Below are 25,978 nucleotides of genomic sequence, written 5' to 3' on the forward strand. Positions count from 1 at the left end.
TACAATTTGAGCAGTTCTCCTGAGTTAGACTCAGCTCAAAGTCTCTCTTTTAAAATGAAAAGCCACCTTTCTCATTGCTTTTTTCATAGGTGGAAGAATCAGATTTCAAGAGACTGAAGTTCATTCTATTTCATTAGGGATTAGACTAACATGGACAAACAGTAGATAAAATCCATTTTCCAGAAGCAGCTCTGGCTGTATGTCCCAGTCAACCACATGGATGGTCTTTGTGAAAGTTTTAACTTCCTGCAGAGTTACCTAGTGCTCAGCGATTGAGCCTTGACCATGCCCATGTTTGTTCCTAGTCTGTTCTGAGCCATCAGAATCTCCACAAGCCCTCTGTGGCTTGTGTGGCCTGATATCCATGGCCACAAAGAGCCTCTCACCATACGCTTCTCCACTCAACCTTTGGAGAGACAGGGACCACCAAAGACTTGATTTTTCTTCATCCTACATTATATTTAAAACAAAACCAGGCTGGGTGCCGTAGCTCACACCTGTGATCCCAGCACTATGGGAGGACAAGCTGGGAAGATCGCTTGAGGCTAGGAGTTTGAGACCAGCCTGTGTAAGAAATAAGACCTCTGTGTCTAAAATAATTTTTTAAAAAGAGCAAAAAAAAACCCAATTTCAGATTAAAGGAGACTAAAGAGACGTGACAATTGGACACAACATCTGATTCTGAATTGGATGTTTTTGTTATAAAAGACATTGTTGGGACAATTTGCGCAACTTGAATGAGGTCTGAAGATTAGCTGGGAATAAGATGCCACTGTTAATTTTCTGATTTCAGTGGTTTTACTGGGGAGAAGTAAGAGAGTGTCCTTGTTTGTACTGGAGACACGCTAGTATCTGGGGGTGAGGGGCATCATGTCTGTTTACTGTTAGATGGTTGAGGGGAAAATAATGTTCTTTGTGTTTGCACATTTTTTGGAAGTTTGAGATGTTTTAGAATTTGTAAAAATAATTATTTTTAAAATCCCATCATGCTATCTCCTGCATCGGTGTCTCATTGCTTCTTTTCCAGAAAGGCTATTTCCTCTTGTATGCAGTAAATGAAGACCTGGGTTCAAATCCCAGATCTGTCATTTGTTAGGTTTGTGACATAAGACTTCACTTCCCTCCTCCTCATTTATTTTTAAGGGAGATAAAATGAGGTCATGCATATAGCATTTAGTACGTTGCCTGGCATATGGTAGATGCTCTATAAAATGGTACCGAAAGGAGGAGAGCAAATGTGTTTTTCCCTTTTTCCTTTCGTTTCTCTTCTCTTTAGTATAGCAGAGGACCCTGTGGTATCTCAGTCCCTGCACTGTTTCACCAGGCTTGTAACATGATTCCAGCAGTCAGCATTTTGGCTCTTACGCAGGGATAACTCTTGCTCACCTGGCTCAGCTTTCTGGCCTCAGCCCATGTAGGCCTCCCTGCACACAGCCCAGGATGTTCTAACAGTTGATTTAGAAAAGATGTGGGAAGCAAAGCATTTCTTAGATGGCATGAGACATCTCTCTGTCCCTGGCCTTCTCTTGCAGAAGAGGAGAGGCAAGGATATATTTGGGCTGCTCCTTCCCTTGGGGATGGGGCCTTAAGGAGAGGTTGGAAGCTGGGGCTGAGTGTGCTCTGTGAACAAATACATCTGTAGGACCTTGAATGAAACTCTTCTGCAAGAATGCTGAGGACAGCAAAGCTCATATGAGTGTTCTTCTAATCACTTTTTTTAAGAGGATTGAAATTCCTGCCTGTGCCCCATACAGACATGGGTAAGTGATCACATTGGCCCAGGTGAGGAGCATCTGTAGGACATGGGTCTGGTCCCTCCCACCAGGCTGAAAGCATCTCTATAGTAAGACTGGTGTCACTGAGTGTGATGCTAGGTGAGCATCCTCAGAGCATGAGTGAGGGACAGAGAAAGCTCTGGGTGGTTCTACGGTTCTATAAAGAGAAAGCTCTTGGAAAAGAGAAGAGGACAAGGTTGCCCCTAGTCCTAGAAGGACAGGTAGAACTTGGATAGGTGGTTTGGAATGGATGAGAGCTAATCGAGATAAGGAGTCCGCTGCTCACCCCTACACCTTTACAGTGTCTCACTTAGGCCTCCCAATCCTGTGATGTTCTGACTATGCCCATTATACAGATTACCACTAAGGTGCCTTGCTAGGGACCTCACAGCTAGTAGATGAGAGCTGGGATTCTGCTATAGTTGCATGTGTCCTCCAAAGTTCATGTGTTAGAAACGTAATCCCCAGGGCAACTGCTGGGAGGTGGGTTCTAATGGGAAGTGTCTGAGTCATGAGGGCCCTTCCCTCCTGAATGGTTTAATGCCAGTGATAAAAAGGCACGATATTAGGCTGCGAGTTTGATCTCTTGTTCTCTCATGCTCTCTTGCCCTTCCACCTTCTGCCAGGGAGGATGCAGCACAAAGGTCCTCACCAGATGCCAGCCCCTCAATCTTGGACTTTCCAGCCTCCAGAACTATAAGAAATAAATCTCTTCTTTATAAATTACCCAGGCTCTGATATTCCATTATAGCAACAGAAAATGAACTAAGCCATATTCCAATTCAGGCCTCTACTCCAGAGCCACCACTTCATCCCCTCTTTCCACTGCATCATGCTGCCTCCTGGAGGCCACAGTGGGCAAGCCTAGCAAAAGTGGAGAGCCGGGAAGGAGAGCCACGCAAAGGGCAAATGAGGACCCGATTGACAGAGGAAGTGAAGAGTAGATAGTTGGTAATAAATGAGTAGCTTTAAAAGAATGAAAGCTGAAACAGAGACCAGTTTTCAGAGGGCAAAAAAATGCATAAGGCAGTGGATTGAGAAAAAGCAAGCCCACATCCTGGGAGTCAGTGCTGTGGCTGCAGTCACATGGCTGGCACCTCTGCAACTCTTCCATAGCCACCTGGTCTCATGCCAGGCACGGGAGCTTCCTGTGGGCTCCTCTGTGCAGGAATCACTGCTCCAGCTTTGATAACACCCATCCTCTACCCCACCCCATGAGACATGGCCCAAAATACCAACTGTTCCTGCCTCCCAGAGCAGTCCTTCCCACCCTCCCACGCCCTGCCAGCCTTCATGACCCCTGGCCTGGCCTGTGTCTACTGAATGACTTATCACTGCTGCAGGAATTGTGTCTCTGAAGTCTGCTCCTCCCCGCCTCCACCAACACCCCTTCCCTCAGGAGAGTCCTAGAAGATGGCCTTCTGTCCTAGTCACCTCTGTACTGTCAGGGCATATCGAATATGGGTCCTAATGGGAAGTGTCTGAGTCATGAGGGCCCTTCCCTCCTGAATGGCATATCCTGCTATTCAAGGTAGTCTATAAATTTTGTTATCTAAATTAATAAAAAGTTTCTACCATGCCTAATAGGCAAGCTATGAAAAAGTGCAATTCTCACATTGGATCAGACTACCAGGAAGTCACATCTCAGGGCCTCTTCATCTTAAAACTGACACATCAGTGGGATGCAGACACGCACACTTGCTCTTTTATCCCTTAAGTGTTTCCCCAGCAGAGCTGTGCACAACTGGGTCAGATAGATTCAAGGATGTCTGAATCCTTGCAGACTGTTTGTGTCTGGCACTGGGGGACTGCAAGGAAGCAAGGCCACTATCCCTTGTGTCCCATTCATCTTGTCTGATATGGCTGTAACTGTTACTTCCATTCTTCTACAATTAGAAAACCTCTGGAGTTTGGGTATTAGCAACCACCAAATATGTAGTTTATTATTTGTTGAGCACTAACTCCGCACAGCACTCCAAGTGGGAATTACAGCAACAATACACATGACTGTGCTCTGGGATAATCGAGCATTTTCATTTTGTGTTGCATTCCTCAAACATTCTGGCAAAGGGGCCTGTGCTGACCTCCCCACACAGGGACAGATTTCCTTGCTGCGTAAGTCTATGGGAAAATTCCTCTTCCCTGGGATGAGAATGTGACCCTGTGACTGGGCGCCCATTACAGCCAGGGGGCGCGGTGCACCTGCAGGGTCTCCCTCCCTCACAGAGGGACTAGAATCCTGCCTCTGCAAATCCACCCAGCTCAGGCTCTGCAGAACATCTGGGCTTCCTCCTACTGGCCACTGCAAAGGGCTGCGCACCTGCATGTGATTAGGACTCGGCAGACACCCACAGCCTATAGGGCTGCATGCTGGTGGCACATGGCAGTGGACAAGTTTCTCCCCAGATCATTGTCCCTTCTGAGCAGATGGGTCACAGGGTTCCTAGGGCACAAGAACACATGCATCCATGACCACGTTGGGCACCACCATCAATGGAACAGCAGTTGGAGGCATCTTTGCCTTGGCCTGCTTGGAAATGAGCAGGCATCAGAGGCAGATCCAGGACCTGACAGGACCAGGGAAGGAATGGAGAAGTCAGTCTTAGCTGCCTTTACCATTAGTCATGGACAGGCCTTTTAGATATGCTCTTATAAGTGTCTGGGAAATTAGATAAAAGTTTAAATGCCACCCCCGACTTTCCTTTCTCTCTGTAACTACTCCTCTACTGAATGTGTACTCTAACCACAGAATGCTGTGGTAGGTCAAATGGAGACTGAAAAATAAGAAAATGAAAAATGGACCAAAGATGCTTATAAGCAAAGCATGACAAGACCTTCCAGTTTTCAATGACACGGTCGTAGAACTTACACATTTATTTTACCTGCCAAATGAGTTAGTTGAAAGGGGAACACAATTTTTCTTCCAAAGAAAGAGACTCCTTTATTTAGTAATATGAAATGGAGTAGTGAAAAGAAAGCACGCTTTCTTGATCTTTCACCAGAAAGTCACATGACCATAGGGACCTGCATTAACAAACTGTGGGCTATTGGATTCACTATGGACATGGGCTGCCATCACTGACGAAAAGGTGGGTCACTCCAGCAGGCTCCATATCCCACAAGAGGTAATCCTGGTAACAAGTCACTAATAAGACCAAGTCCCTGTCAACTTCCTGCAATTGCTGCTCTGTCATTAGTCTTCTCCCAGAAATATTTAAGGAACACATTAAATAGATTTCTCCTTCATCTGTAGGCAAAAGTCAGGTGCAAGAGCTGGGATAGCAACAGACGCTGTGTAGTTGATCCTGTCCTGCTGCATCCTTCGTGGTGTCACCGCGCACAGGCTTTTGTACTTGTCTCGAAGAGTACTAGGCAAAAAAAGCCCTGTCAGATTTGCTGTAGGACCTTATTGGGTTCTGTGAAGTATGTAATTGGTCTTGCAGAGGAAGCGGCTTCCATGGGACTTTATGCCTTGGGATTTCAGAGACTTAACTGTGCAGCCTCCAGGAGGGGAGGGCTCATGCTTTCTGGAGTGAGACAGGTCCTGCAGCAGCCTGAGATGTATAAACACAGAAAACCTGTCCACCCAAACTGCATTTGGAATGACAGCGCTCACTCTACACATTATCGTGCTCATCTCCCAAAGAGAAAATGTTTTCCACTGCATTGGCCTCCTTTCCTGAACCCAGGCTTGATGTTTTTTACCTTGCTGTGCAGTGACTTCATGCCATGTGAGGCTGTGTGCAGCAGCATCCTATGCAGTTTCATACCAGTCACCAAGTCCCAGGGTGCGGCCCCCCCATGCCAGAGGGCCCCAGCCTCACACCTGATCTGACAACACAGGAGAATGATCGCAGGGAATGATCGGCACAAAGGCAAGTGGAGCCAGGCCTGCTATGTCACTCCCACTGTTAAAATGCAGTCAGTCCTAATGCCTCAATAGGTGGCCGCTATTCTATTAATGAGTTGAGGACTACAGTAACACAGAAAGGCTGAGTAACAAAAGCTGAAAATGTTTTCCTTTAGAGACCAGTCATGAGCGGTTTTACGAATCAAATATTTAATCAACTTATCTGTACAAAATATTAAAATGGTTAATGAAGAGTATACAAGCATGTTTAACAAATATATACTGCTATATAATAAGAAAAATAGAGATTGCTGTTTTACATGTCATTTACATTTCACTATGTACAATCTATTTAAATTTGAGAATATATATACACATAGGTTTCTACCAGCCCTGGGAGGGCTCCCTGCTAGCTGGCCTGGGCATCAGCAACACCTCACGATGTCAGCTTGTGTTGCCCAAATAAACACCCAGGCCAGGCAGCAAGGAGACAGCCCAGCCTGCAAGCCTCGGAGTTCTGCTCTGGCTACACCAGCAGGAAGAATGCTGACGAAGGAGATTTCAGTTTGCCTTAAAGGAGTTTTTAATGTCCCCCCACACCCCAATCTCATTACTCCCAAGCCAAGCTAAGAAAAAGTGGGTGTCACTGCAAAGCGAAAGGACTTCTATCCCCTCACCAAAATAATTATTTTTGTCTTTAGCTGCTGAGGAAATGGCGTGTTGAGCCTTGATGGCATTACCAGCACTTTGAGTTTTACCATTTCCTTAAAATCACAGTACTGGAATCAGATGAAATTTGCTTTTTAAGCTGCAGGCCACTCGTCATGTGCAGAATTCTGCTGCCCACCCAAGGCCTACTTAAACAGCATCATTTTGTAAGCTGGTACAGGAGCTCTGCAACAACCTTCAGAGAAATGATCTGCTGCTTTATTTGTATGCAAAAAGAAAAAGACTTCATCCAAACTTTTCAGGACCCCTATTGTCATCTGCTGAAAGGGCAAGTTGTAGTTAGCATGTTAATCCTTGTAAAAAATGCATTAACTTTTCATTTAGGGTGAAATGCTTCTAGCTAAAAGACCTAAAGTGACTCAATTATGATTCTTTGTCAAAGAAAACATAAAAGCTGTTTGCATTACAGTGTAAAGTGAAATACAAAAATAAAATTATTCTAAGGATGCTCATGTTTAATCCATGATTTATCCAAGGCAGAGAATGCCAGAGAATTCCTCTCCTGAGAGTCTCTGTTCCTGGCTTAGAACACTTGAGTGTTTCCCCGCCAGAAAACACATTTTATCCTGAGCTTTCTTTCTCACTGAACTGCATCATCATTTTTTAAACAGAATGCTAAAGGGCTGACTTTGAGTCTGACAGGCCCTGACCCAGGAAATGAGCCCTGCTCGTGGGCATCCCCTTCCTCAAGCCAGCCTACTCACCCCAAGCCCAGCTGCTGCCCCAGGCCAGGGGCAGATCCAGGACACATGTGCATTGTCTGGCCTTGGCACCCCTCAGTCACTCAGAGATTAAAAAGGCGCAGGCAAGGGAAGGCCGTCAACACACCAGGTCACTGCTTTTTGGACTCATTCACCAAAAAATCCAGGCGTGGGCGTGGAGCTCATGAGAGATCTCCCCAGGATGACCTGTGAGTACTGAAAAACAGAGAAGAGGTATGCGCAGTTGCACCAGCTCTCCAGCTTCGGTGCTGTCCCTTCCCATCTTGCAGCTCAGGAAATGTCCTTGAGGGAAGTTTAGCCCCGTGTACTTCGGATTAGTTCCTGTCTCCTTCTAATTCAGCAGGATACCTGTGAACTAACCTTACTCGGAAGTCTCGCTTTGGTCAGCCACGGTTCTAGATTCTGGCAGCCAAAGGTCTGGGCAGGAGCTAGATGTGGGTGTGGCTGTTGCCACTGCTGGTCAGATGGAGCAGGGCAGGTATTCTGCAGAGAAGACAGCTATGTGCCCACCTCCTGCCGGGCCAGTGGGAGCCCCCACTACGTGGCACTCCTGTTGGCCCACAACACAAAAGGTAACAAAACAGGAATGCAGATGCAAAGCAGCTGGCCACGCCCTGACAGCTCTGTACCACTCTGCCGGAAGTGGCCTGGGTGTGACAGTCAGAAACTTCTCCTTGTTTTTCTAGACAGTTTACCTCAGCATCCCCTGACATAGAAAAGGGATTAAAAGTTTCTGTAATACAGCTTCTACCAGGTGGCCCTCTCTGGAGTGAAGCATTTCTAAACTAATGGAAGTTCATCTGACAAAAAAAGTGAAACGGTACTTCTTATATCGTCACTAAGCTGTCCTGCCAACAAATTCACCTGACTGTACAGAAACACGTCTCTCCGGAAGTTTCTGTGACCGCTGCGGCCCCCCTGCCATTGTCAGGGAAATGTGTGAGAGAAGCCAGCCCTTTCTGTTGTTGCAGACACATGCGCACCACGCACAGATGGTAGAAGAGGCTGCGAGCTCTGCACAGGAGGAGGAAGTGGACCACCGCACACTGCTCTGCTGCTCTAAGGGCATATTTTTGCTTTTTCAGCAACTGTGAGCATAACTTGAAACTCAGTCTGATTTTTCAGTGACTTCACACTCATTTTTCACTGACCACCCATCCTGGGTTGCTCTGCTGCAATTGCTCCTGCCACCATGAAGCACCAGCCCAAACTTTGCCCAGCCAAAGGCCTGTCGCCAAGTTGCAGGCCACAAGTCAAGCTCTGGTTAAGGTGGGTACCTGCAGGTGATGGGCAGACAGCACCTATGAATGATGATCAGAGCTCAGGTGGCAACTTCTGGGCCCTCAGTCACCCCTCTGATTCACTAGGCCAACTCTCAACCCTCTCCCTGCAGTCTGTGTCCACCAGGTGTCTCCTCAGGCTAGGACGGTGGCCCTCCTGAAAAAAAAAAAAACAGGCTTTTTTCACTACAGCCTCACTCTGAGTTACTATTTGTGATGTCCTAACCTGTGCACACAGATTAAAGCCCAGAAAAGCACAGAGGGAAGAAAACAGCTCTGCTCCAGTCTATATGGTCAGGAGGTTCCAGGTACAAGATGCCAAGCTGTCTGAAAACTTAGAAATAAACATCTTTTTGGGTCCTCCCTTCTGGTTCTTCTTTATGTTAACCTCTCCCACCATTTTCCAGATCATAAAAATGAAGAGAGAGATAAGCTCGTCTGATGCTACCCCAGGGTCACTCTCCTGGGAAGCTGCAAGGGGACCTCAGAGCCCATGTCAGAGCCAGACATGGGCATGGTGGTGAGGAGAGGGTGGGGACCCAAGGAGTCCATTCTAGGACAGTCCTGCCTGCCTCGTCCAGGGCTTCTGGGACAGTCCCAGGTCCCTGTCTGGGTGACCAACCAGGCAGAGCCTTGCCTTTCCTCTTCTGCCTGCAGAGGCCCCAGCAGCAGGTAGAACCCTTCCCAGCACTAGGTCTCTCAGACAGTCTCAGCTTGAGTGTGGCTGTACCCACCCCACTGAGCACAGGAGGAACTGCAGCTGGGTGGGCAGTGCCCTCAGCCAGCTCCTGGCTCTGGGTAGCTGAACCCCACCCTCAAGGTGCGGGCCTTCCCCGCACCTGCCTCAGCCCAGGGGAATTCAGAGCACATCCATGAGGCACCTACTGAGGATAGAAGTAAAATGGACACACACACACACATGCACACGCACAGGCAAGAGCTGCGAACCCTGTAAGACATGGCTCCGGGACTGGGATTGGGAAAGGACCTTCTCCAGGAGCCGTCACATTTGCTCTGCCTTCAAGCTGTCTGAGTGGGTTTTAGGGCAAGGTAAAAATCCTAGAACCTTGGAACTGGAGAGGGCATCATTTTACAGGACAGAAGACGAAGCTCCAGCAGGGAGGTGACTGCCCGTAACTAGCCTCAGACCTCTCTCAGGAGACGCCCTGTGGTGCCCTGGCCCAGGTGGCCTCCCCTGAGGCGGGCACAGGCCATGCTGTGGGAGCAGCTGCCTCTGGGCACTTGGAAGCCCACAGTGGGCTCTGACTCTGGTGCAGCTCAGATATACCATCCCCCAGAGGGATCTCGTTACTTTCCACTCGCCCAAAGTTTGGCTGTTGGGTTCGCTCGGCAGCTTCCTCTCTTCCCTTCCCAATCCAGACACTTTCTGAGGGGCAAGCGCAGGCCCAAGCTCCCCCTGCTAGACTGCCGCTTTCAGAGCCTGGCTCCCTCCAGCTCACTGCGCGATCTGACTCAGGCCTCTTGGCCTATGGCCCACTGAGGGCCAGAGGGAGGTCTGTCTCCCTGAGATGACAGGTTCTCACGAGAATCAGCGAGGCCCAGTGATTCTGTGCACCCAGAGGCAGCCGCAGGACACTCTCTTCCTGCCACTGGATTTCCTGGAGACCAGATTCAAGCACAGTAAGAGCCTGACCTTATCTTTGCACTAGCTGCTTTTGGAAAGAACGTCATTTTTCTCCCTGCTCTAAGAAGAAAATCAGTCTACAAATCCTAGCTGTTTTCTGCTGTGAGTTTCAATGAAATTGCCGACAGCACATACAATGTGTAGGGATTGAATTACGCTCCGTCCTGTTCCATCCACGGGATTATCGGTACTCTCTTCAGTACCCAAGGTGAGGCGCCCACTCCTGCCGACATCATGAGAGCTGCCAGGGAGAAAAGACTGCCCTGGGCTTCGTGGAGTCTGGATTCTCCTATCACAAAATCCACACCTCATATTGTTGCCAGGAGGGTACAGTGAAGGGAAGCATGGATACAATGACTTAGCACAGCTCAAACCTGACTTCCCCAAGCTAAGACGGCAAAGCCTGCCACCTTCTCTGGAAGACCCAGCGCAGCTGCTTGGAAAGTCAGGATTCAACAAGGCAAGTATGTTTGGGCATCAGTGGAAATGCCCGCCTGCCAGTGTGGGTGATCCTCCTTAATATGAAAGCCTTGGTTTCAAGCAGCAGTTGACCAGACTATCTTCGTGTTTGACAGACCCAGCACCAGCCCCCCTTGGGCCCCAGCTGGCCTGCCCTGAGCTCCCTAAGGGATACCAAATCCTACTCACTACCTGGAAATCATGGTTTAAATGATGTCAACTAGTAGTACACAATTCTCCCAACGAAATGGAAAATTCTGTTTACTTTAGGAGGGAGACTTTGGTGACCTCAGATTGGGGTTGAGGGGACAGCCTTTACTCACAGTCTTGACATGCTTTCTCTCTGCCTGTCAGTTCTCCCATCCATGGTGACTGGAGATTCCAGCTGGGGGTTGCAACAGAGAAGCTGAGTTCATGCCAGTCACCCAGGCCTGTCCCCCACTACCTAGAAGACAGAGAGCTCAGGGTGCTACTACCAACTGTGTTGGCAGAACGCTTTTCTCCACATCTTGGCAATGCTAGTTAAACCACATCTTAGCAGCAAAAAGCCGTCTGCCCCACGTGTGTTGGCCCTTTGTTGTCATTTTTACAAAGTGAAATGGATCCTCTGCATTCACCTAGTGAATGGACTGAGATGCCACAGGGTTGGGCAGAGTGGCCCCTGGGGGCTTCACCTGCTCCAGAGAAATCTGGGAAGCATTCCTTTTATTCCAGTAAACAAAGAGCACACTGAGGGTATGGGGCCATGGAAGGAACGGTCACTGTCCAAGGACAACACCCCTTCCCCCCAGTGCCACCTGAACTCAAGATGCAGGAAGGTACCTACTTCCCACACCACTCACAACACATCTCATTAGAAGGAGGTCATCAGAAAGAAAGAGGGGAAATTGACAGTTCTTTTCCCTACCATGAAAAGGCCAGGCTAAAGACATTCTGCCCAACTGTTTTTCCTAGTCACTAAAAAACTATCAAAATGTTTGCTTTTATCCAAAGATATTAAATACCCTAGACTTTCTTCAAAATAACATTTAACTGCACTTTGTTATTAACTTCCTTTCTAAACCTTCTAATACTACAACTTTTAACACTTTAGTGCTATTTTTTTATATAATTCTTCATTATGACAAGCTTGGTTTAGAAAACGAGAGTGAGGCGTCTCTGGCAAAATCCACAAATTTAGGGACAATCTTTGCCCAGTCACTAAAATAAGGTGGAATTGTACCAGCGCAGCCACTTTGGGATATTTTTAAAATTTTTAACCTGAAGAGACTGTTCATTTTCTGGTTATTTACAGCTACTCATACAGCCACGGAATATAAATTCACATAGTAGGAGGGGGGACATCTTAATTTTAAGAGTAACACGTGCTTTTTTTTTTTTCTTTTGGGAGAATTTTACAGGATGAAAACCGATTGCTTCAGGTGGGGCCCGTAAGTAAATTAGCTGTATCTAAATCGTAAGTCTGTCTTCTCTCTCTCAAGAGTGTAATCACTGAGAATCAAAATGTGTATGAATTGTCCTGCATCCAACACAGGGTGGAATTAATGCTCCCCAGGACTCTGAAGGGGAAAGTCCTGCACATCACACAGATGCACTGGGAGGGCTGCGGGGCTATTCTAAGAAGCCCTCACCCCAGACAAGTGGAGTCCAACTAGTTTCCCTCTCCCAGCCTATTGACAAAAAGCCACAAAGGATTCCCAGGCATAAACAAATCAAACCAAACAGTGAAGGCTGAATGTTCGAACTCACTTTTACATGCCTAGAAAATCCTCCCATCGATAAGACTCTTCCGGGCAAAATATGGGAACTGGGGGATAGGCTTCCACCTCTGCTCCCCTACACCAAGGCCCTGCCCTTCCAAGGGCACAGCAGCCAAGCCAAGGAGCTGATGAGGGGAAGCGGCAGACCTTCCCTCTGCTCTAAAGGTCTCGGTTGTGAGTTGAAGTCTGACAAAAGCACTTTTGTGTGGCTTCACTTCCCGTTACTATCACACTGCCAAAAACTACAGCAACAACACAGCGAATGCAGGTAAAAAGCAGAGGCCGACTTACTTGATAACTAGCACAAGCCCGGGTCGGCCCCTGGGAGCTTGCGCCTACGTGGCATGGCGGAGTCCTCGGCTGGAGTGGGACCCAGGACACCTCCCTGCCTCTCAAGCCCTGAGAGCCTCTTCCCCGGCTTCTTAGGAAAACCTCCTGGCAGGTCTCTAGGAAAAGCAGTAGCTCCCCTCCCCCATTCCCGGCCATTGCACTAACTTCCTCCTAAGCCACCCAAAGCATGGGTACCATCTCCCCCTGACCAGCTGGGGAGCTTCCGAACTTGGCAGATCCTATCCCACCCCAATATCCTGTTAGATCAGACTCAGCCGTTTAAACCCCTCCCCCATTTCACTTCCCCACAAAAAGAAAAATACCCTTTCCACTTTCCAGAACATTTCCAATTGGAATTGATTTGAAAAAAAAGGCGGGCGGGGGAGCGGTACCGACCTTTGCACAAATCTGGGAAGCTCCACAACACCTTCTTTCAGACAAAACTTCCCTTTCAAAAAGGAAGCAGGGGCACGTTAAATTTTAAAAGTTAAAAAAGAAAAAAAAAAAAAGATGCTTTTTGCAGCAGTTCCAGAGTAAACCACCCCGTGCAACACAAACCCTCGGAAAGGGCATTACAGCCGTGCAGTGGATCACGGAGTGCACCACGGAGTGCACCACACAGCGCTCAGCCACCCAGGGAAGCGATGCCCCCACATCGGGCCAGAGACAAAAAGGGGTGAAATAAACCATGCTCGAGTACCCCTTTGGTTCTCCCATTCTGAGCTTCCAATTTCCTAACCCGTTTCTACCTGATGTTCGTGCCTGTTACTGCAACATAAGCACAAACACCTTCCTCTCCCCAAATGGGGGCAGTAGGCGCCATGGTTATCTGTTTGCAAAATACACAAGGCTCTGACATTCGGTACCGGCAGGGCATCTCTTCCCAAGGCTTTCACATGCTGTCCCCAGTAAATGTGTGTGTGACTGCACGAGTGTGTGTCAGTGTGAACGTGTGCTCTCCCTCCTCCGAGAGGGCGCTGGGTCACATCGGACTTGCACCCACGCTCGGTGCCAGGCTGGCCCTCTGCTGCTCATCAGCTGGGGGTCCTCGGCCGCGCGGCTGCCCAGTCCCCGGCCCGCGCGCTACCTGCAGCCGCAGGCCTCCACCACCATGTCCTCGTATTGCTTGTAGACGACATTGTTGGCGGCGTCGATGTAGAGGATGCTGATGGGGCTGAGGCGCGCGGGCACACAGCAGGAGGCCGGCGCCGCGTCTGGCGCCATGGAGTTGAGCAGCGTCTGAATGATTGCGTGGTTGGTGGGCTCGAGGTGCGAGCGCAGAGGGAAGTCGCAAACGCCCTCGCAGTGGTACGCCTCGTAGTCTAGCGGCGCAATGATCCAGTCGTCCCAGCCGAGCTCCTTAAAGTCCACGTGCAGCGGCTTGCGGCTGCAACGGCTCCGGCCCCTGCGCCCGTGGCCCCGGCCCGCGCCCCCGCCGCTGCCTTGCGCTGTCCGCGTCCCGGCCAAGGCCGTCCTCCTCCGTCTGCGGCCGGCAGTGACTGTCCTTGGCGACCCGGTGCCGGTTCCTGGGTCTGGCGGCGGCTGTGCCGCCAGAGCGGCCCCGAGCGCGCGGGCCTGGGCGCGCATCTCCCGGAACAAGCTCTCCTTCCTCTGCGTGCGGGAGGAGACGATTAGCAGCGCGCGCTCCTCTGCCGCAAAGCCCCCTCCGCCCGGCCAGCCGAAGCCCAGACGCCGCAGTGCCAAAGGGCTCCGCACCGGACCTGCCACTGCGCGCAGCAAGAGGCAGAACGCGTGGGGGGGACGCGGTTCACGACGGTGGCGCCTCATGGCGTCCGCCACGTCGAACACCTCCCAGCGCTGACCGACCTGGGGTTCAGCTGCCCGCGAGTACAGCAGGCGTGGCGCGCGGGCGGCGCCTGGGCACGTGGACAGCAGCAGCAGCGGCGGGGAAGTCGAGCTGCCTGGGCCCGGCTCTGGAGATCCCCGGCGCAGCACGCGCAGCTCTGCACCCACCACCTCGTCTGCGTCGTTAAGGCTGGACACATCGAACAGGAAGCTCTGGCCTGTTTCGGCTGCAGATTCGTCTGCGAGGGACCGGCAGGGACAGAGAGAAAGAGCTGAGTAAGAGCGAATGCTGCACACTGTCAGAGCGGGGCCTCCTAACAGCAAATGGCCCAGCTGCCCTCGATATGGGAGCGAGGCCTGTTGGAGCCAGCGCCCAACCCCGCGTCTCTGCCCCAGCCTGAACGCTGCCAGCCTGGCCCAGAGCAGCGGACGCCTTCGCCCGGCCTATCGGAACCGGGCTTTGGTTTAGGAAGCCAAAAGTTCCATCACCCCAACAACCCACATCGCTGCATATTCCTGAGCCGCGGGACCAGGAGCGCACCCCTACACCCAAGACCAGGACTGAAGGTCGCTACAGTTCCGCGGCCTGACCCAGAGCCATGGATTTGCGGGGCCAGAATCCGAGATCAGAGTTCCGGTGGTGAAAAGAAGTCGTGCACCCACTCCTGAGGTCCTGGGCCTTAAGGAGACTTATCGTTATTGCCCTGCTGATCCCCCAGGAGAGCCGAAAGTCCCGGCTGTGCGAAAACGGAAAATTCTTGCCTCCTGAAAACTCTTCCTGTACCTCTGTTCCCCCAACCCAGCCTGGACATCCCCGCTGGCCATGGTCTCCCATGCAGGCTGGAGATCGGCGATTCGTCCAGGAGAATTCGTCTGCATGGCCACAAAAACCCTTTAGTCCAACCTCGCTCTGCCGAAGGGGAACTGAGGCCTAGGTAGGGGCCAGGCTCGCCCAAGGTCTTAGGTCTTACAGCAATGGGCACTGCTGCTCGCGACCGCAATCCCAAACGCACCTCCTCTCGGTGCTCCCGCGGCCTCGGAAAGAGGGGGAAAGGCGGCAAAGGAACCTCCCGGAGGGGTGCGGGGCATCCCCGAATGACCTTGCTGCAGTGAGGGCAGCGTCCCGAATGAGGTCTCGCTTCCAGGAGCCGCCTGTCTGTCCCTTCGCGAGCTCATTCTTCCCTCCGTAGTGACTTATCTCGGCCTTAGGGGTTTTATTTCCAGTGTGGACACTCTTTTTTTTTTTTTCTTTTTGGGCTCAGAAAAAAAAAAAATTCAAAATTCCACCATGCAGCAGATAAGGAGCTCCCTTTGAAGGAGGTCATATGGTTTCGTTTTGCCCCTAAATTTGGAGAGACTGTGCAGACTCCCCCCACCACTGGGGATTTGCTCACCAGCCACGAACGTCAGGCCCTGAGGTCCTGGTTCTGTCCCTGTCAATGGCTTCTGGGGACCTCAAGCATCCCTGCTCCAAGTTGAGACTCAGAGTGGAGAGAGAGGCTGGAGAAGCACACTTGGGGCCACAGGAGGAGCACGTTCTCTGAGATTCCCTGCAGATCCTCAGCCTCTCCCTGCTCACCAGCCCTGCCACTCCATTTCCCCCAAGAGGGAGGAGGGAGAGGAGGCCTTTCAGGCTCAGCCAGCCAAGCTGAGCTCCCCAGAAAGGATTTATCTCCTGTCTGAGACCATGGTAGAACTAGCTCAACCTTAAGTGCCTGTGCCCACTTAGAGCCTAGCACACCCCCTTCTGCAGCCTGGGAGCCTACAGGGCACCCTTCAGTCTAGAGCATTCCCTGTCCCTGTGCACCAGAACTAGGGCTTCCTATAAGTATCCCAGCATCCAGCCCAGGGACCACATCAGGCCCTCAGAGAAGCCTTGATAGTTCTAACCGAACCATAGGGCCATTTGGAGATTGAGTACCAGGATTTCCAGGTACCCAAAATAAAGCAGCCTGTGCTAGGCACTGGGTATGTGCTGGCGGGGATGGATGACCTGGTCACTTCAAGGCCTCTGCCTGCCTTCCCAGGCTAGGATCTGAGGTATACTGACTCAGTGGCTCCCAAGCAGGGCTGCCTCAGCCCCACCCGCTCACTTCCCAACCCTATTCACCTTTCTTTCCCTCCTGCCCTCCATGCTGGGTCTCTGGCTGGATAGAATTAAAGCCGAAATTACTTGCATTTCCGCCTGAAATTAGTTAAATTTTCTCTATCTGTCTGCTTTAGTGATTTCAATGGAGCTTAATAAAATCCAGATGAGGCAGCCACACCACAGCCTCACCTACATCCTACCTTTGGAAGGCCCAGGGCAGAACAAGGTGGGGTGCTTGTCTAAGAGAGGCCTGCATTCCTGCAGGGTCCCCAGCAGGCCTCTCCTCCCCACACCACCAGAATCCTTGACCTCTGGCTCTCCCAGGGGTCCAGCACCAGACACAGGCACCCATAGCTACACACGTCACACACATACAAGCCACGACCACCCAAACCAACCTGCTGAGCAGGGCACTCATACCTGGTGATGCCACCAGCCTCTCCAGGACGATTTACTTTAGTGTGATACCTGCCTCTGCCCTAGTTTTCCCTGGGCTTCCCCCAATTTGTGTGGCCTCCAGGAGGCTGGAAGCTGCAGAAATTGCTGCAAGGAAGCAGCCATCACCCTCACCACTGTGCAGTCCCCTCTCGGTGTGACTCCCGGAACCCAACTCTTGCCCTCCTTTCTTCTCCGAGGGCTCCAAGCCGGAGGCCACTCCAGACCCTTCCCCAACAAGCGAATCTTAGCCTCCGCCTGCCTCCTCGAGGGTGACCCGCCGGCATGCAAGGCCAGGGCGACCTGGGAGAGGGACCAGTCAGCCCTCCGGGACCGGGCCCCGGGAGCTGCCGCGACTCTCGCCACAGTCCAGGTGCAGCGGGCTGGAGAGTGTTGGCCTCGGCGAAGTTTCTATCACCTGAGGGTGGGCCGCGGCCCCAAATGTAACGGAGCTGCGGCACGGCTGCGGGGCTGGTCTCAGCCCAGGACCTGACTGGATGGGCGGGCACATAAGAGGTGTAAGTACCTTGGGTCGCCTGGTCTGTGAAGCCGGTGATCGTGTCGGCGCGACCGTGGCCCGAGGCGGAGAGAACGGCTGCCCCGGCCGGAGCCCTCCCGGCCAGGCTCCGGTAAAGCGACATCATGAAGTGGTGCGGCACCACCGAGCCGTTCCTGAAACCGGAGCCCGCGGCGCGGCGCGGGGCGCGGGCCCGGGAAACCGCGGCGGCCGGGACAGCCGCGGCGCCCACAGCCTGGGCAAGAGTCCGACCGCCGCCGCCGCCGCCCCCCGGGCTCCGGACCGGCCCAGCCCCCGCCGCTCGTAGCACGGCGGCCGCTTCCAGCCCGTCGCGGGGGCGGCAGGCGCTCAGCAGCCAGAGGCACAGCGCGGCGGCGGCACTCAGGTCCATGGGCTCCGTGGGCCGGGCGGCGCGGGCTCCGTGGCTCCGGGAAGTCCCCCGGCGCCTTTTGAACATAGTGTTTAATAGTGGGGGAAGTGTGCGCGGCCAGCCGCGGCCCCCCCTCCTGGCCCACCCCACCCCCGCCCAACGCCCGGAGCAGCGCCCCCTGCTGAAAGCTCCGGCGACCGCGATTGCGCCCCCCACCAGGGCCTAGAGTGGAGACCAGGGCCGGAGCCTCCCCCCACCACCGCAGCGCTTCGCCCCCACCCTCACCAAGCGAGTGTCACCGGCCCCAGCCTCCCGACACGCCCGGGTGCCCCGCCTCCCCTCCCCGCGGCAGGGCGACCCCCCTCCACCCGCGCGGCGCCCAAGACGAACGCGCACTCCTTGGTTCCAGGCTTGGGGCACCGCGCGCACCCGCCTAGCTTCCAACCTACTCCCCGACAGGGAAACACCCGCCCCTCCCCGCTCTAGTTCCCAGTGCCGGGGACGGGGCGGCAGAGGTGGGACCGCGGAAGGGCTCGCCCTCCAGACCGCTTCACGCCGCGTCCCGGTGGCCGCGCAGAGAGAGGCCACAGGATGCGCCCGGCGGCCGCAAAGGCGCGTTTCGGATCGCGGGTCGGCGGTTCCCCACTCAGCCACAGCCCCCAAAGGATCGCAGCGGGCGGTCAAAGCAGGGGAGGAGGCCGGTAGGGGAGGAAGGGGGGCGACGGGCTGAAAGGGCGGGCCGGAAAGAGACGGCTGGACGCGGACGGCCCGTCGGAAAAGCAAGGTTTGGGCGCGGACGTTGCGCTTCAGCGGGAGCCAAGCTCTAGAAGGAGCTGGGAATGAGGACGGCAGCCCCAGGTGATGGGGGATCTCGCGCGGGACTGCGCTGAGAGTTTGTGCGTCCAACTGGCGACCTTCCGCCCGCCTTCGGGGTGAGGGCAGCGGCTAACGGAAAACAGCTACCGGCTTTGTCCGTGAGAGGCCAGGATCCTGGAGAGCGGACGGCGCAGAGCCCCGGGATGGTGCCTCCAAGCTTCTTCCCTCGCGGCGGTGATGGCGCGGGGCCCGGGGTAGAAGGGGGGGACGCCCGGCAGCTGCGAAGCCCCGGGGCGCACTCGCGCGGGCGGCAGAGCACTTTGCTCCGCGGCTGGCAGGACAGGTTTCGGAGGCCAAGTCTCAGGGGAACGCGCCAGAAGGGAGGCAGCCTGGACACCCCCCTAGATCGGAAACTTTCAGCAGATCGAAGGCCTGGGCCAAACGAACTGCCGGAGGACAGGCGGGTCCTTTTCCTTTAAAATTGCATTTGCTGCAGAACTCAAAATCTAGACCGGGTGGGCATGTCGTGATCACCTTGAGCGGGTGATCAGCTTCAAAGCGTGGTCGCCCGCCGAATCCAAAACCGCCTGGGTCCCGACGCCCGCCTGGCTGCGCTGCGCTGGGACCCACAGAGAGGCCCGGCCTAGGGAGCTCCTGGGCCGACTGCGGCCCAGGCTCCCCAGTTCCCCCACTCCGCTGCTTCGTCCCAAACGAACTCCTCAGCCGTCGCCCTCTCGGCCACCGCGGAGACGCGGCGCCTGCTCAGCTTGGGGCTTTGAGCCGCATAACACTCGAGAACGTTTGCGGGTGGGAGAGAGAGGCCTAGTGAGATTCAGTCCTCGCAGACCCCAAGGTCAATGGATGCCAAAGAGAAAGGCCTGACATTGCCGGGAAGGGCAGACCCCCAGGCCAGGGTCAGCGCTGCCGGCGCTGAGGGACTTCTCGTAGCAGGAACCTGGGGGATCTGGGATGACCGAACTTGGATAGTCCACCCTGCCTTTGGGACTGGGGTTGGAGATTCGGTGACAAACACCGCTGCCCCCACCCTGCCAGCCCCCCGTCTCTCCCTGACGCGATGCTGGGTCCTGCTATGTTACTTGTGCTCCTTTCCCCCTGCAGCCATGCGCTCGCCGCTAAGATTTGTGCAAACGCGCGGGGAGTCCTGGGTGACAGCAAGTCGCTCGCCTTGCCTTGGCTTCAGTTTACCCGGCTGTGTAGAGCAGAGAGCGGAGGGGTCCTAGCACATTCTTGGCACAGCCAGTTACAAATAAACATTTGTTGATTACATGGTACCCCTGCCACGTTGGGGCTTAGGAATGAGGGATGGGTTGGAATCCCCGCACCTTGCTATCCTTGTGGCAGTAGGCCACTTAGCTTCTTGGAGACCGAATTTCCTCATCTACAAAATGAGCGGATTCTCAACTCATCCTGTGTGTGGCTGGCATAACAGGCCGGCACAGAGGAGGTGACATAGTCTTGCCCCCCAACCACTAGTGTGTTCCCAGTGCCAGGGGTGATCATGGCAGAGAGAGAAGCAGCTTCTGTGCACCTGGAGGGCTTTGGAGGACACAACCGGGATGGGCTGATGCTGCTGGAGCCACTGTCCTCCCGCTGCGTGTGCTCCAACCCGGACTTCACTTCTCCCACCTGTGCTTCTTGGTCTGTATAGTGAAGGCATAGTCATTCATTTATTTATCCGTCCCTCCATTCATTTCTTCTTTGATGTAAATACTCATTGCCAGGTAGCCTTTCGTGCATTGTGGATTGAGCAATGCACAGGGCAAGCACATGGAACTTTAGGATGGACGCAGGAGACAGCCAACAGGAAGCGCATAAATGCCCAGTGTGCTATCCAGTGGTTCCGAGTAAAGTGATGGGCTGGGGGGCTCTGTGATCAGCGGAGGACACATTGGAGCAGAGCCCAGAAGGAGGAGGCAGAGAGGATGCGTGGGCCATGCCTGCCTCCCTTGCTCCCAGTAAATAATGATAGTGCCCATTTGTTATCCCTTGAATGCCAGGCACCTTGCCTGCTGCTCCACACACCTCATGCCATTTCATTCTCACAACTACTCTGTGCTGTGAGATGGGTATTCTTCCCATTCTATAGAAAAGGAAAGTTGAACTAAAGAATTCAACACCTTGCGTAATGGCACCTGGGGAGTGGCAGAGCCTGGAGTCATCAACTGTCCTTGCTCAACCCTTGGCTTGGGGGTGGGGGATGGGAATGTGAGGGGCTTTATTCTGCCGCCTTGCTCCCCAGACCCCGTGGAGAGGCAGAGTATGCCTGCCTTTCCTCTCAGGCTTTCTAGAAAAATCTTGGCAAAGAAAGGACCTCTCCAGTCCAGGTGAAGACTATGAAAGTGTTACCCAGGGGCCTCTTGCCTGCCACTGCTTGCAACTGGAAACGGAAAACACTTGCCATGGAAAACAGTCTGTCATACCAGCAGCAGGACCTGCCCATGACCCAGGTCTCCAGGTGCCCGCCCAGTTGGGACTTCCTCTTGGGGGATGCGGGGATCTTAGGTCGATGGGCTGGGCAGGAGAGAGCTAGTGCACACAGCCTGGAGCCCTTGAAGCTGCGTGCCACATGCTAACTGCGCTAAGAGCCTTAAGATTGAAAACCTCCTTCCTCTGTGTTGCCCCAGCCATCGCTGGAGAGCAGATGAGACCCAGAGGCAGATATCAGGAGCAAAGGTCAGAGGAGGTTGGGAGAAAACTGGGGTCTGAAAGCCCTAACTTTAGTTCTTCATCCATCTGATCACCCCCAAACCCCAGACCTCCAGGCTCCAGCTGAGTCCTCCTCAGAGAGAGAAGGTGAGATTGACTCCAACAGAGGAAGGAGGGAAAAAGCAGCCTGCTTGGGGCGATGTTTCACAACTTGGGGGTAAGGAGGGGCAGTTCCCACATCTGCACCCCAGTTCCCACATCCCCACCCCAGAGCACTTTGCTGCTCTTCCACCCCTTGCAGCAGCTGTTTTCACTTTCTCTCAGCACCACATCCCTGACTCAGTCGTAGAACCCAAGGATCTGAAAACAACTTTTGGGTTATTATTTAAGCCAACTTGCCATGCATGCCTGAATCATAACAAACTGCTTCCTGGGCTGCACTTGCATGCCTGCAGAGTGGGGAACCCCCTATCCAAGGCAGCCTCTGATAGCTCTGAATGGGAGGAAGTTTTGTTTGTTTTGTTTTGTTTTTAAGAGATGGGGTCTCCCTCTGTGGCCCAGGCTGAAGTGCAGTGGCAGAATCATGGCTCACGGTAACTCAAATTCCTGGGCTCAAGTGATCTTCCTACCTCAGCCTCCCTAGTAGCTGGGACTACAAGCACATGCCACCACATCCAGCGAATTTTTAAACATATTTTGTAGAGACGGGGTCTTGCTGTGTTGGCAAGGGTGACCTCAAAGGATCCTCTTGAGCCCAGGCTCAGTCTCCCAAAGTTCTGGGATTCTATTTGTGCTTTCCTGCACCTGGTTGTGAGGAAGTCCTCTCTGCTACTCCTAGGAGAGCCACATCTCTTAAGGTACCTTTGCTGTGGGGGAGTTTGCCTGTCATCTGGGAACACTGACACCACTTAGGGAGTTAGTCTTGGATCCCCCAGCTACAGCCACATTGAGGCGACTGTCAGGTATGGGAACTTGGGCAAGCCCCAGCTGTCACCTACTCAGCCTTGCCCAGGGTCTCCTGCCACACCCAGACACCTGGCCCGATGTCTGATGACAAGACAACTGAAAGATCCCTTAGAGGTGACCTACTCTACATTGTCCACATGCAGAAGCCAAGTCCCCAACAAGGGGGCGTGATCAGTAGCCTGTCATTTGGCATCACAGCCATCTGCTATCCTGTGATCAGGGGCCTTTGTTCCCCATTGCAGCCCAGAGGATCTTGCCTCACCTCTGCTTAGGGCACCCTGTGGGTGCAACATAATGAGGGTCAGCCTTTCCCCTGCCCTCTCCTCTGTTGGGGATGCTGGGCGCACTAATTTGGAACATAAAACTGATCATCCTGAGAGTCAAGAGATCTCAATTCAAATCGTGCCTATAACCTTGGACTGCAAGTTCCTTGCCCTTCCTGGCTTTAGACCCCAGATGTGCAGTGAGGCTGACAATCAGACGTCCACTGGATTTGCAGTGAAAGACAGGGAGAGTGTGAGATGGGTCCACTGCCTGGGACCCAGCCAGGGGCCTGTCCTCTGTCTGTACCCACCATAGCCTCTGGGCCTTTTGACTCACAGCTGGAGAAAAGCTTGGAGGTGAGGAGATAGGGCCCTGGGTTAGGTCTCCCAGGGAAGGCAAAGGACAGAAGTTGATGACAACAGCCTGCAGAGCCATCTACCCTCTCTGGGTCTGGTGATGCTGGACTCCTCTCAGTCCAGAGATCTGCTGCAAATGTCTCCCATAGAAAGACCTGGGGCAGCGAGGTGGGAAGATTCCAACAGGCTCTGGCTCAGCCCCGTAGGATGCCCAGGGCTGGGCTTCCTGAAGCTAGAGGAATTTCCCAGGCTCAACTGGTGCTACCCGGCCCCAGGTTACTCAGAGCAACAGCTCTGGCATCCATCCTGGGGTCAACCACAACTCTGGCCCCAGGCCGCTGGGCGTGGCCTGCCCCTGTGCCCCAGGCCACCGGGAGGGGGAGGAGAGGCAACAGAGAAGAAGGGAGAAAGGTAGCTTCTTTCCCAGAAGCCTTCCAAAAGGGACATCTCAGAGCCCTTTGGGTTTGGGACAAATCAGGGAGGGCTGGTGGACACTGCCATCTGCTGGTCATTTGTTGTAACAGCAGTGCAGTGTTGAACTTCCTGCCTACTGTGAGGAGGCTCAGGAACCAGTGCTCTGGGCCTCTGCAGGTGAGCAAGCTCGCCTGGGGCTGTAAGGTGTCCTGGGGGACGAGTGGCAAGGACCATACGTTTGCATTGACTCAGGAAAAAGACTACAGTATAGGGTCATGGTAAAGACCTGGCTTCCAATCCACTTTTGCTGTGTTCGAGCTTTGTGACCCTAATTAAATTAATCTCTGTCATCTTCTGTCTCCTTGTCTTTAAACAGGGACAGAGTTGCCTACTTATAACGGGTGTGCCAAAGAGTAGATTAAATCAAGTAGGGAAAGTCCTTACCCCAGTGCTGCCTCAGTAAAAAAAAAAAAAAAAAAAATGGCATTTTGTGCTATCTGGGTAAGTCCCGGTTTAACCAGTTGGAAGGCCGGTTCATCCAGCTTGTCCATTCAGTGGGTGTGGTCACTGTCTTAGCAGCATTTCCCCTCTGTGACTTGCTCACCGTGGATTTCAGTATTCTGAATGTTCTGCAGTTGTGTGTCCAGTAGGTTTTCTTGGAGACCTTTGTGGACACATGAGATTAAAAAAACAAAAACAAAAACAAAACAAACAAACAGAAAACTACTTTTGGAATAAAAAGCTGCTGACTCTTTGTGCCGTAATTTGGAATTCCCAGCCCTCCAGTCTTGCTTAGATAGAGCCCAGGGTTTCTGTTCTAGGCCCACAATGATTAGGGGAACCAAATTATCTGCAGCCTGGGAAGAGAGGAGCTGACAGGAACACAGTTGGAGGAACCAGAAGATGTGTCCACGGTCTAGGACGTGAGAGCTCACCCTGAGGATGAGAATATTGGGAACAAGTGATCCCCTGGTTCCTGAAACAGAGTGTTGGCCAGGAGGATCACAGGGCTGACCGGATCCTGGTGTCTCGGGATTGGCTATCTCAGCTCTTCTGGTCCACATAGCAAAGGTGTCTGTGAGATTTGTCTGCAGGAGGCAGTCTCTGAGGCTGCCCTGCAAAGAAGGGGGCACCTACAAAACTGGGGACCTGGCCCTAGGCTATGACTCCCCCATGTGCCCTCTCACCCTCACTAGGTAGCAGATCCATCCTTAATAATGTGTTAATTTAGGGCAACTAAAACAGAGCCCAGCTAGGTTCTGTCCTCCAAGACTTCATTCCTGGCTTGAATGAGGAGCTAGAGGATGCTAATCAAAATGCTTCTCCTCATTGCTGGGGACACAAATCTGGAAGTTAGCAAAAACATTGGGTTACAGAATCAACATCCAAAAAGTCGTTAGCAAATCACTGCAAAATTAAAAGAATAATGAGATAGCACTTTTTTCCTCTCTAAAGCTAGCAAAACTGAAAAATATAAAACCCATTATTGGCAAAAGAATGGGCAAGTGGGCACACCTACATATACCTTTGCAGGAATGTAAGTTCGTAGAGATTTTTCAAGAACATGGATCATGAAGTACAGGCTATATAAATTTAAAAAAAAAAAAAAAGATTTTTCAAGAACTGTTAGCATCAACATTTTAAAGAAGGAAATGTTTTGATTCAGCACTTTCACTTTTCACTTGGAGAAATTTGGTTTCATTTATAGCTATACTTGCACACGTGAAGATAAACATACAAGGTTTAAAACTGAGGTAATAATGAAAAGTGGAATAGATGATATTTAATCTAGTAAGGACAAAATTATAATACACCCTTACAGTGAATTATGATTCCCCCAGTGTGAGACTGAGTTAGATCCACATGCGTGACTTGGAAAGACGCCATGGTATATTACACTGAAATACACTGAAATACGGGGTGGGCAGAGTAGAGAGGTGGGGCAAAGGGCTGATTCTCAATTGTTCACACCCAAGCCAAAGGCAATCGGATGGACAGATGGATGTGTTTCTGTCTACCTGTCACTGCCCTGCCACCCCAGCCCTCAAACCTCCTTGGGACTCTCTCTTTCTTCTTTCTGCTTTTACTCACATTTCACATCGTAAAACAATAAATCCTCCTTGGAGATCTTCATTATCAGATATCAAAATAAACCAATTTTCATATAGCACTGGAAGGAGGATTGACAGATCATGGGAACAGAACAGAATCCAGAAACAAATAACAATGTTTGAAAATATGTAGAAAAATAGTGACAATTCCAGTGAGGGAAAAGGATGAATTGTTTAATAAAAGTTACCAGCGAATGACGCTAGATGTTCGATTAAGTATTTAGAAGGGGGGATGGACTCTTGTGACATAAACCAAAATGAATTCCTAGTGAATCAAAGATTTTATTGTAGAAAATGAAACTATTATAAGCATATTTGGAGAAAATATGTAAATATTTATACGGTCTGTGTAAGGGATGCTTTTCAAAGTATGAGTTCATTGTAGAAACCAGCAAAAATTATGTCGATGGTTGGAACTTCATAAAAATCTTAAAACATGCTTGTAAGAAAATTCTAAAAACAGAATTGACCTTAACCAAATAATGAAACTTAACGTCATTAATCATGGGGGAAATTGGCATCACGTGCTCTTGAAAGTGATTGATTCCTCAGTGTGGCGCCAAAGGTTCATCTGCATGTAACCGTGAGAAACAATTAGACAAATCCAAACAGAGGCA

The 25,978-nt window shown here is 52.1% G+C and overlaps 1 protein-coding gene across 9 annotated transcripts; it reads right to left on the reverse strand.

Moving 5' to 3' along the window:
- Positions 1-4,287: 4,287 nt before the first annotated feature.
- On the reverse strand, positions 4,288-18,888 carry GDF7 (growth differentiation factor 7). 9 transcript variants are annotated; one of them, XM_023229967.2, is made up of 4 exons: positions 17,407-17,908; positions 14,378-14,595; positions 13,638-14,161; positions 4,288-5,143 (listed from the first exon to the last, which is right to left on the reverse strand). In XM_023229967.2, the coding sequence occupies exons 1-4, from the start codon at positions 17,852-17,854 to the stop codon at positions 5,002-5,004; spliced, it is 1,332 nt and encodes a 443-aa protein (XP_023085735.1). In that variant the 5' UTR covers positions 17,855-17,908; the 3' UTR covers positions 4,288-5,001. The 9 variants fall into 9 exon arrangements, 4 of the variants coding, with proteins under 4 accessions (XP_023085735.1, XP_023085732.1, XP_023085733.1 ...); XR_002735245.2 differs by adding an exon at positions 7,059-8,513 and having other exon boundaries at positions 5,005-5,329; positions 13,638-14,595; XR_002735246.2 differs by adding an exon at positions 7,059-8,513 and having other exon boundaries at positions 5,014-5,143; positions 13,638-14,595.
- Positions 18,889-25,978: the final 7,090 nt, after the last annotated feature.

The sequence above is a fragment of the Piliocolobus tephrosceles genome, chromosome 15 (assembly GCF_002776525.5).
Source record: "Piliocolobus tephrosceles isolate RC106 chromosome 15, ASM277652v3, whole genome shotgun sequence".
Lineage (NCBI taxonomy): Eukaryota > Metazoa > Chordata > Mammalia > Primates > Cercopithecidae > Piliocolobus > Piliocolobus tephrosceles.

Coding starts and splice junctions, on each gene's coding strand:
- GDF7 (XM_023229964.2), bottom strand. CDS start 17,854: ATGTTCAAAAGGCGCCGGGGGACTTCCCGGAGCCACGGAGCCCGCGCC. Junction 14,596..17,406: donor CACAGACCAGGCGACCCAAG/GTACTTACACCT, acceptor GGTCCCTCGCAG/ACGAATCTGCAGCCGAAACA. Junction 5,144..13,637: donor GTGGAGGCCTGCGGCTGCAG/GTAGCGCGCGGG, acceptor TTTTTTGCCTAG/TACTCTTCGAGACAAGTACA.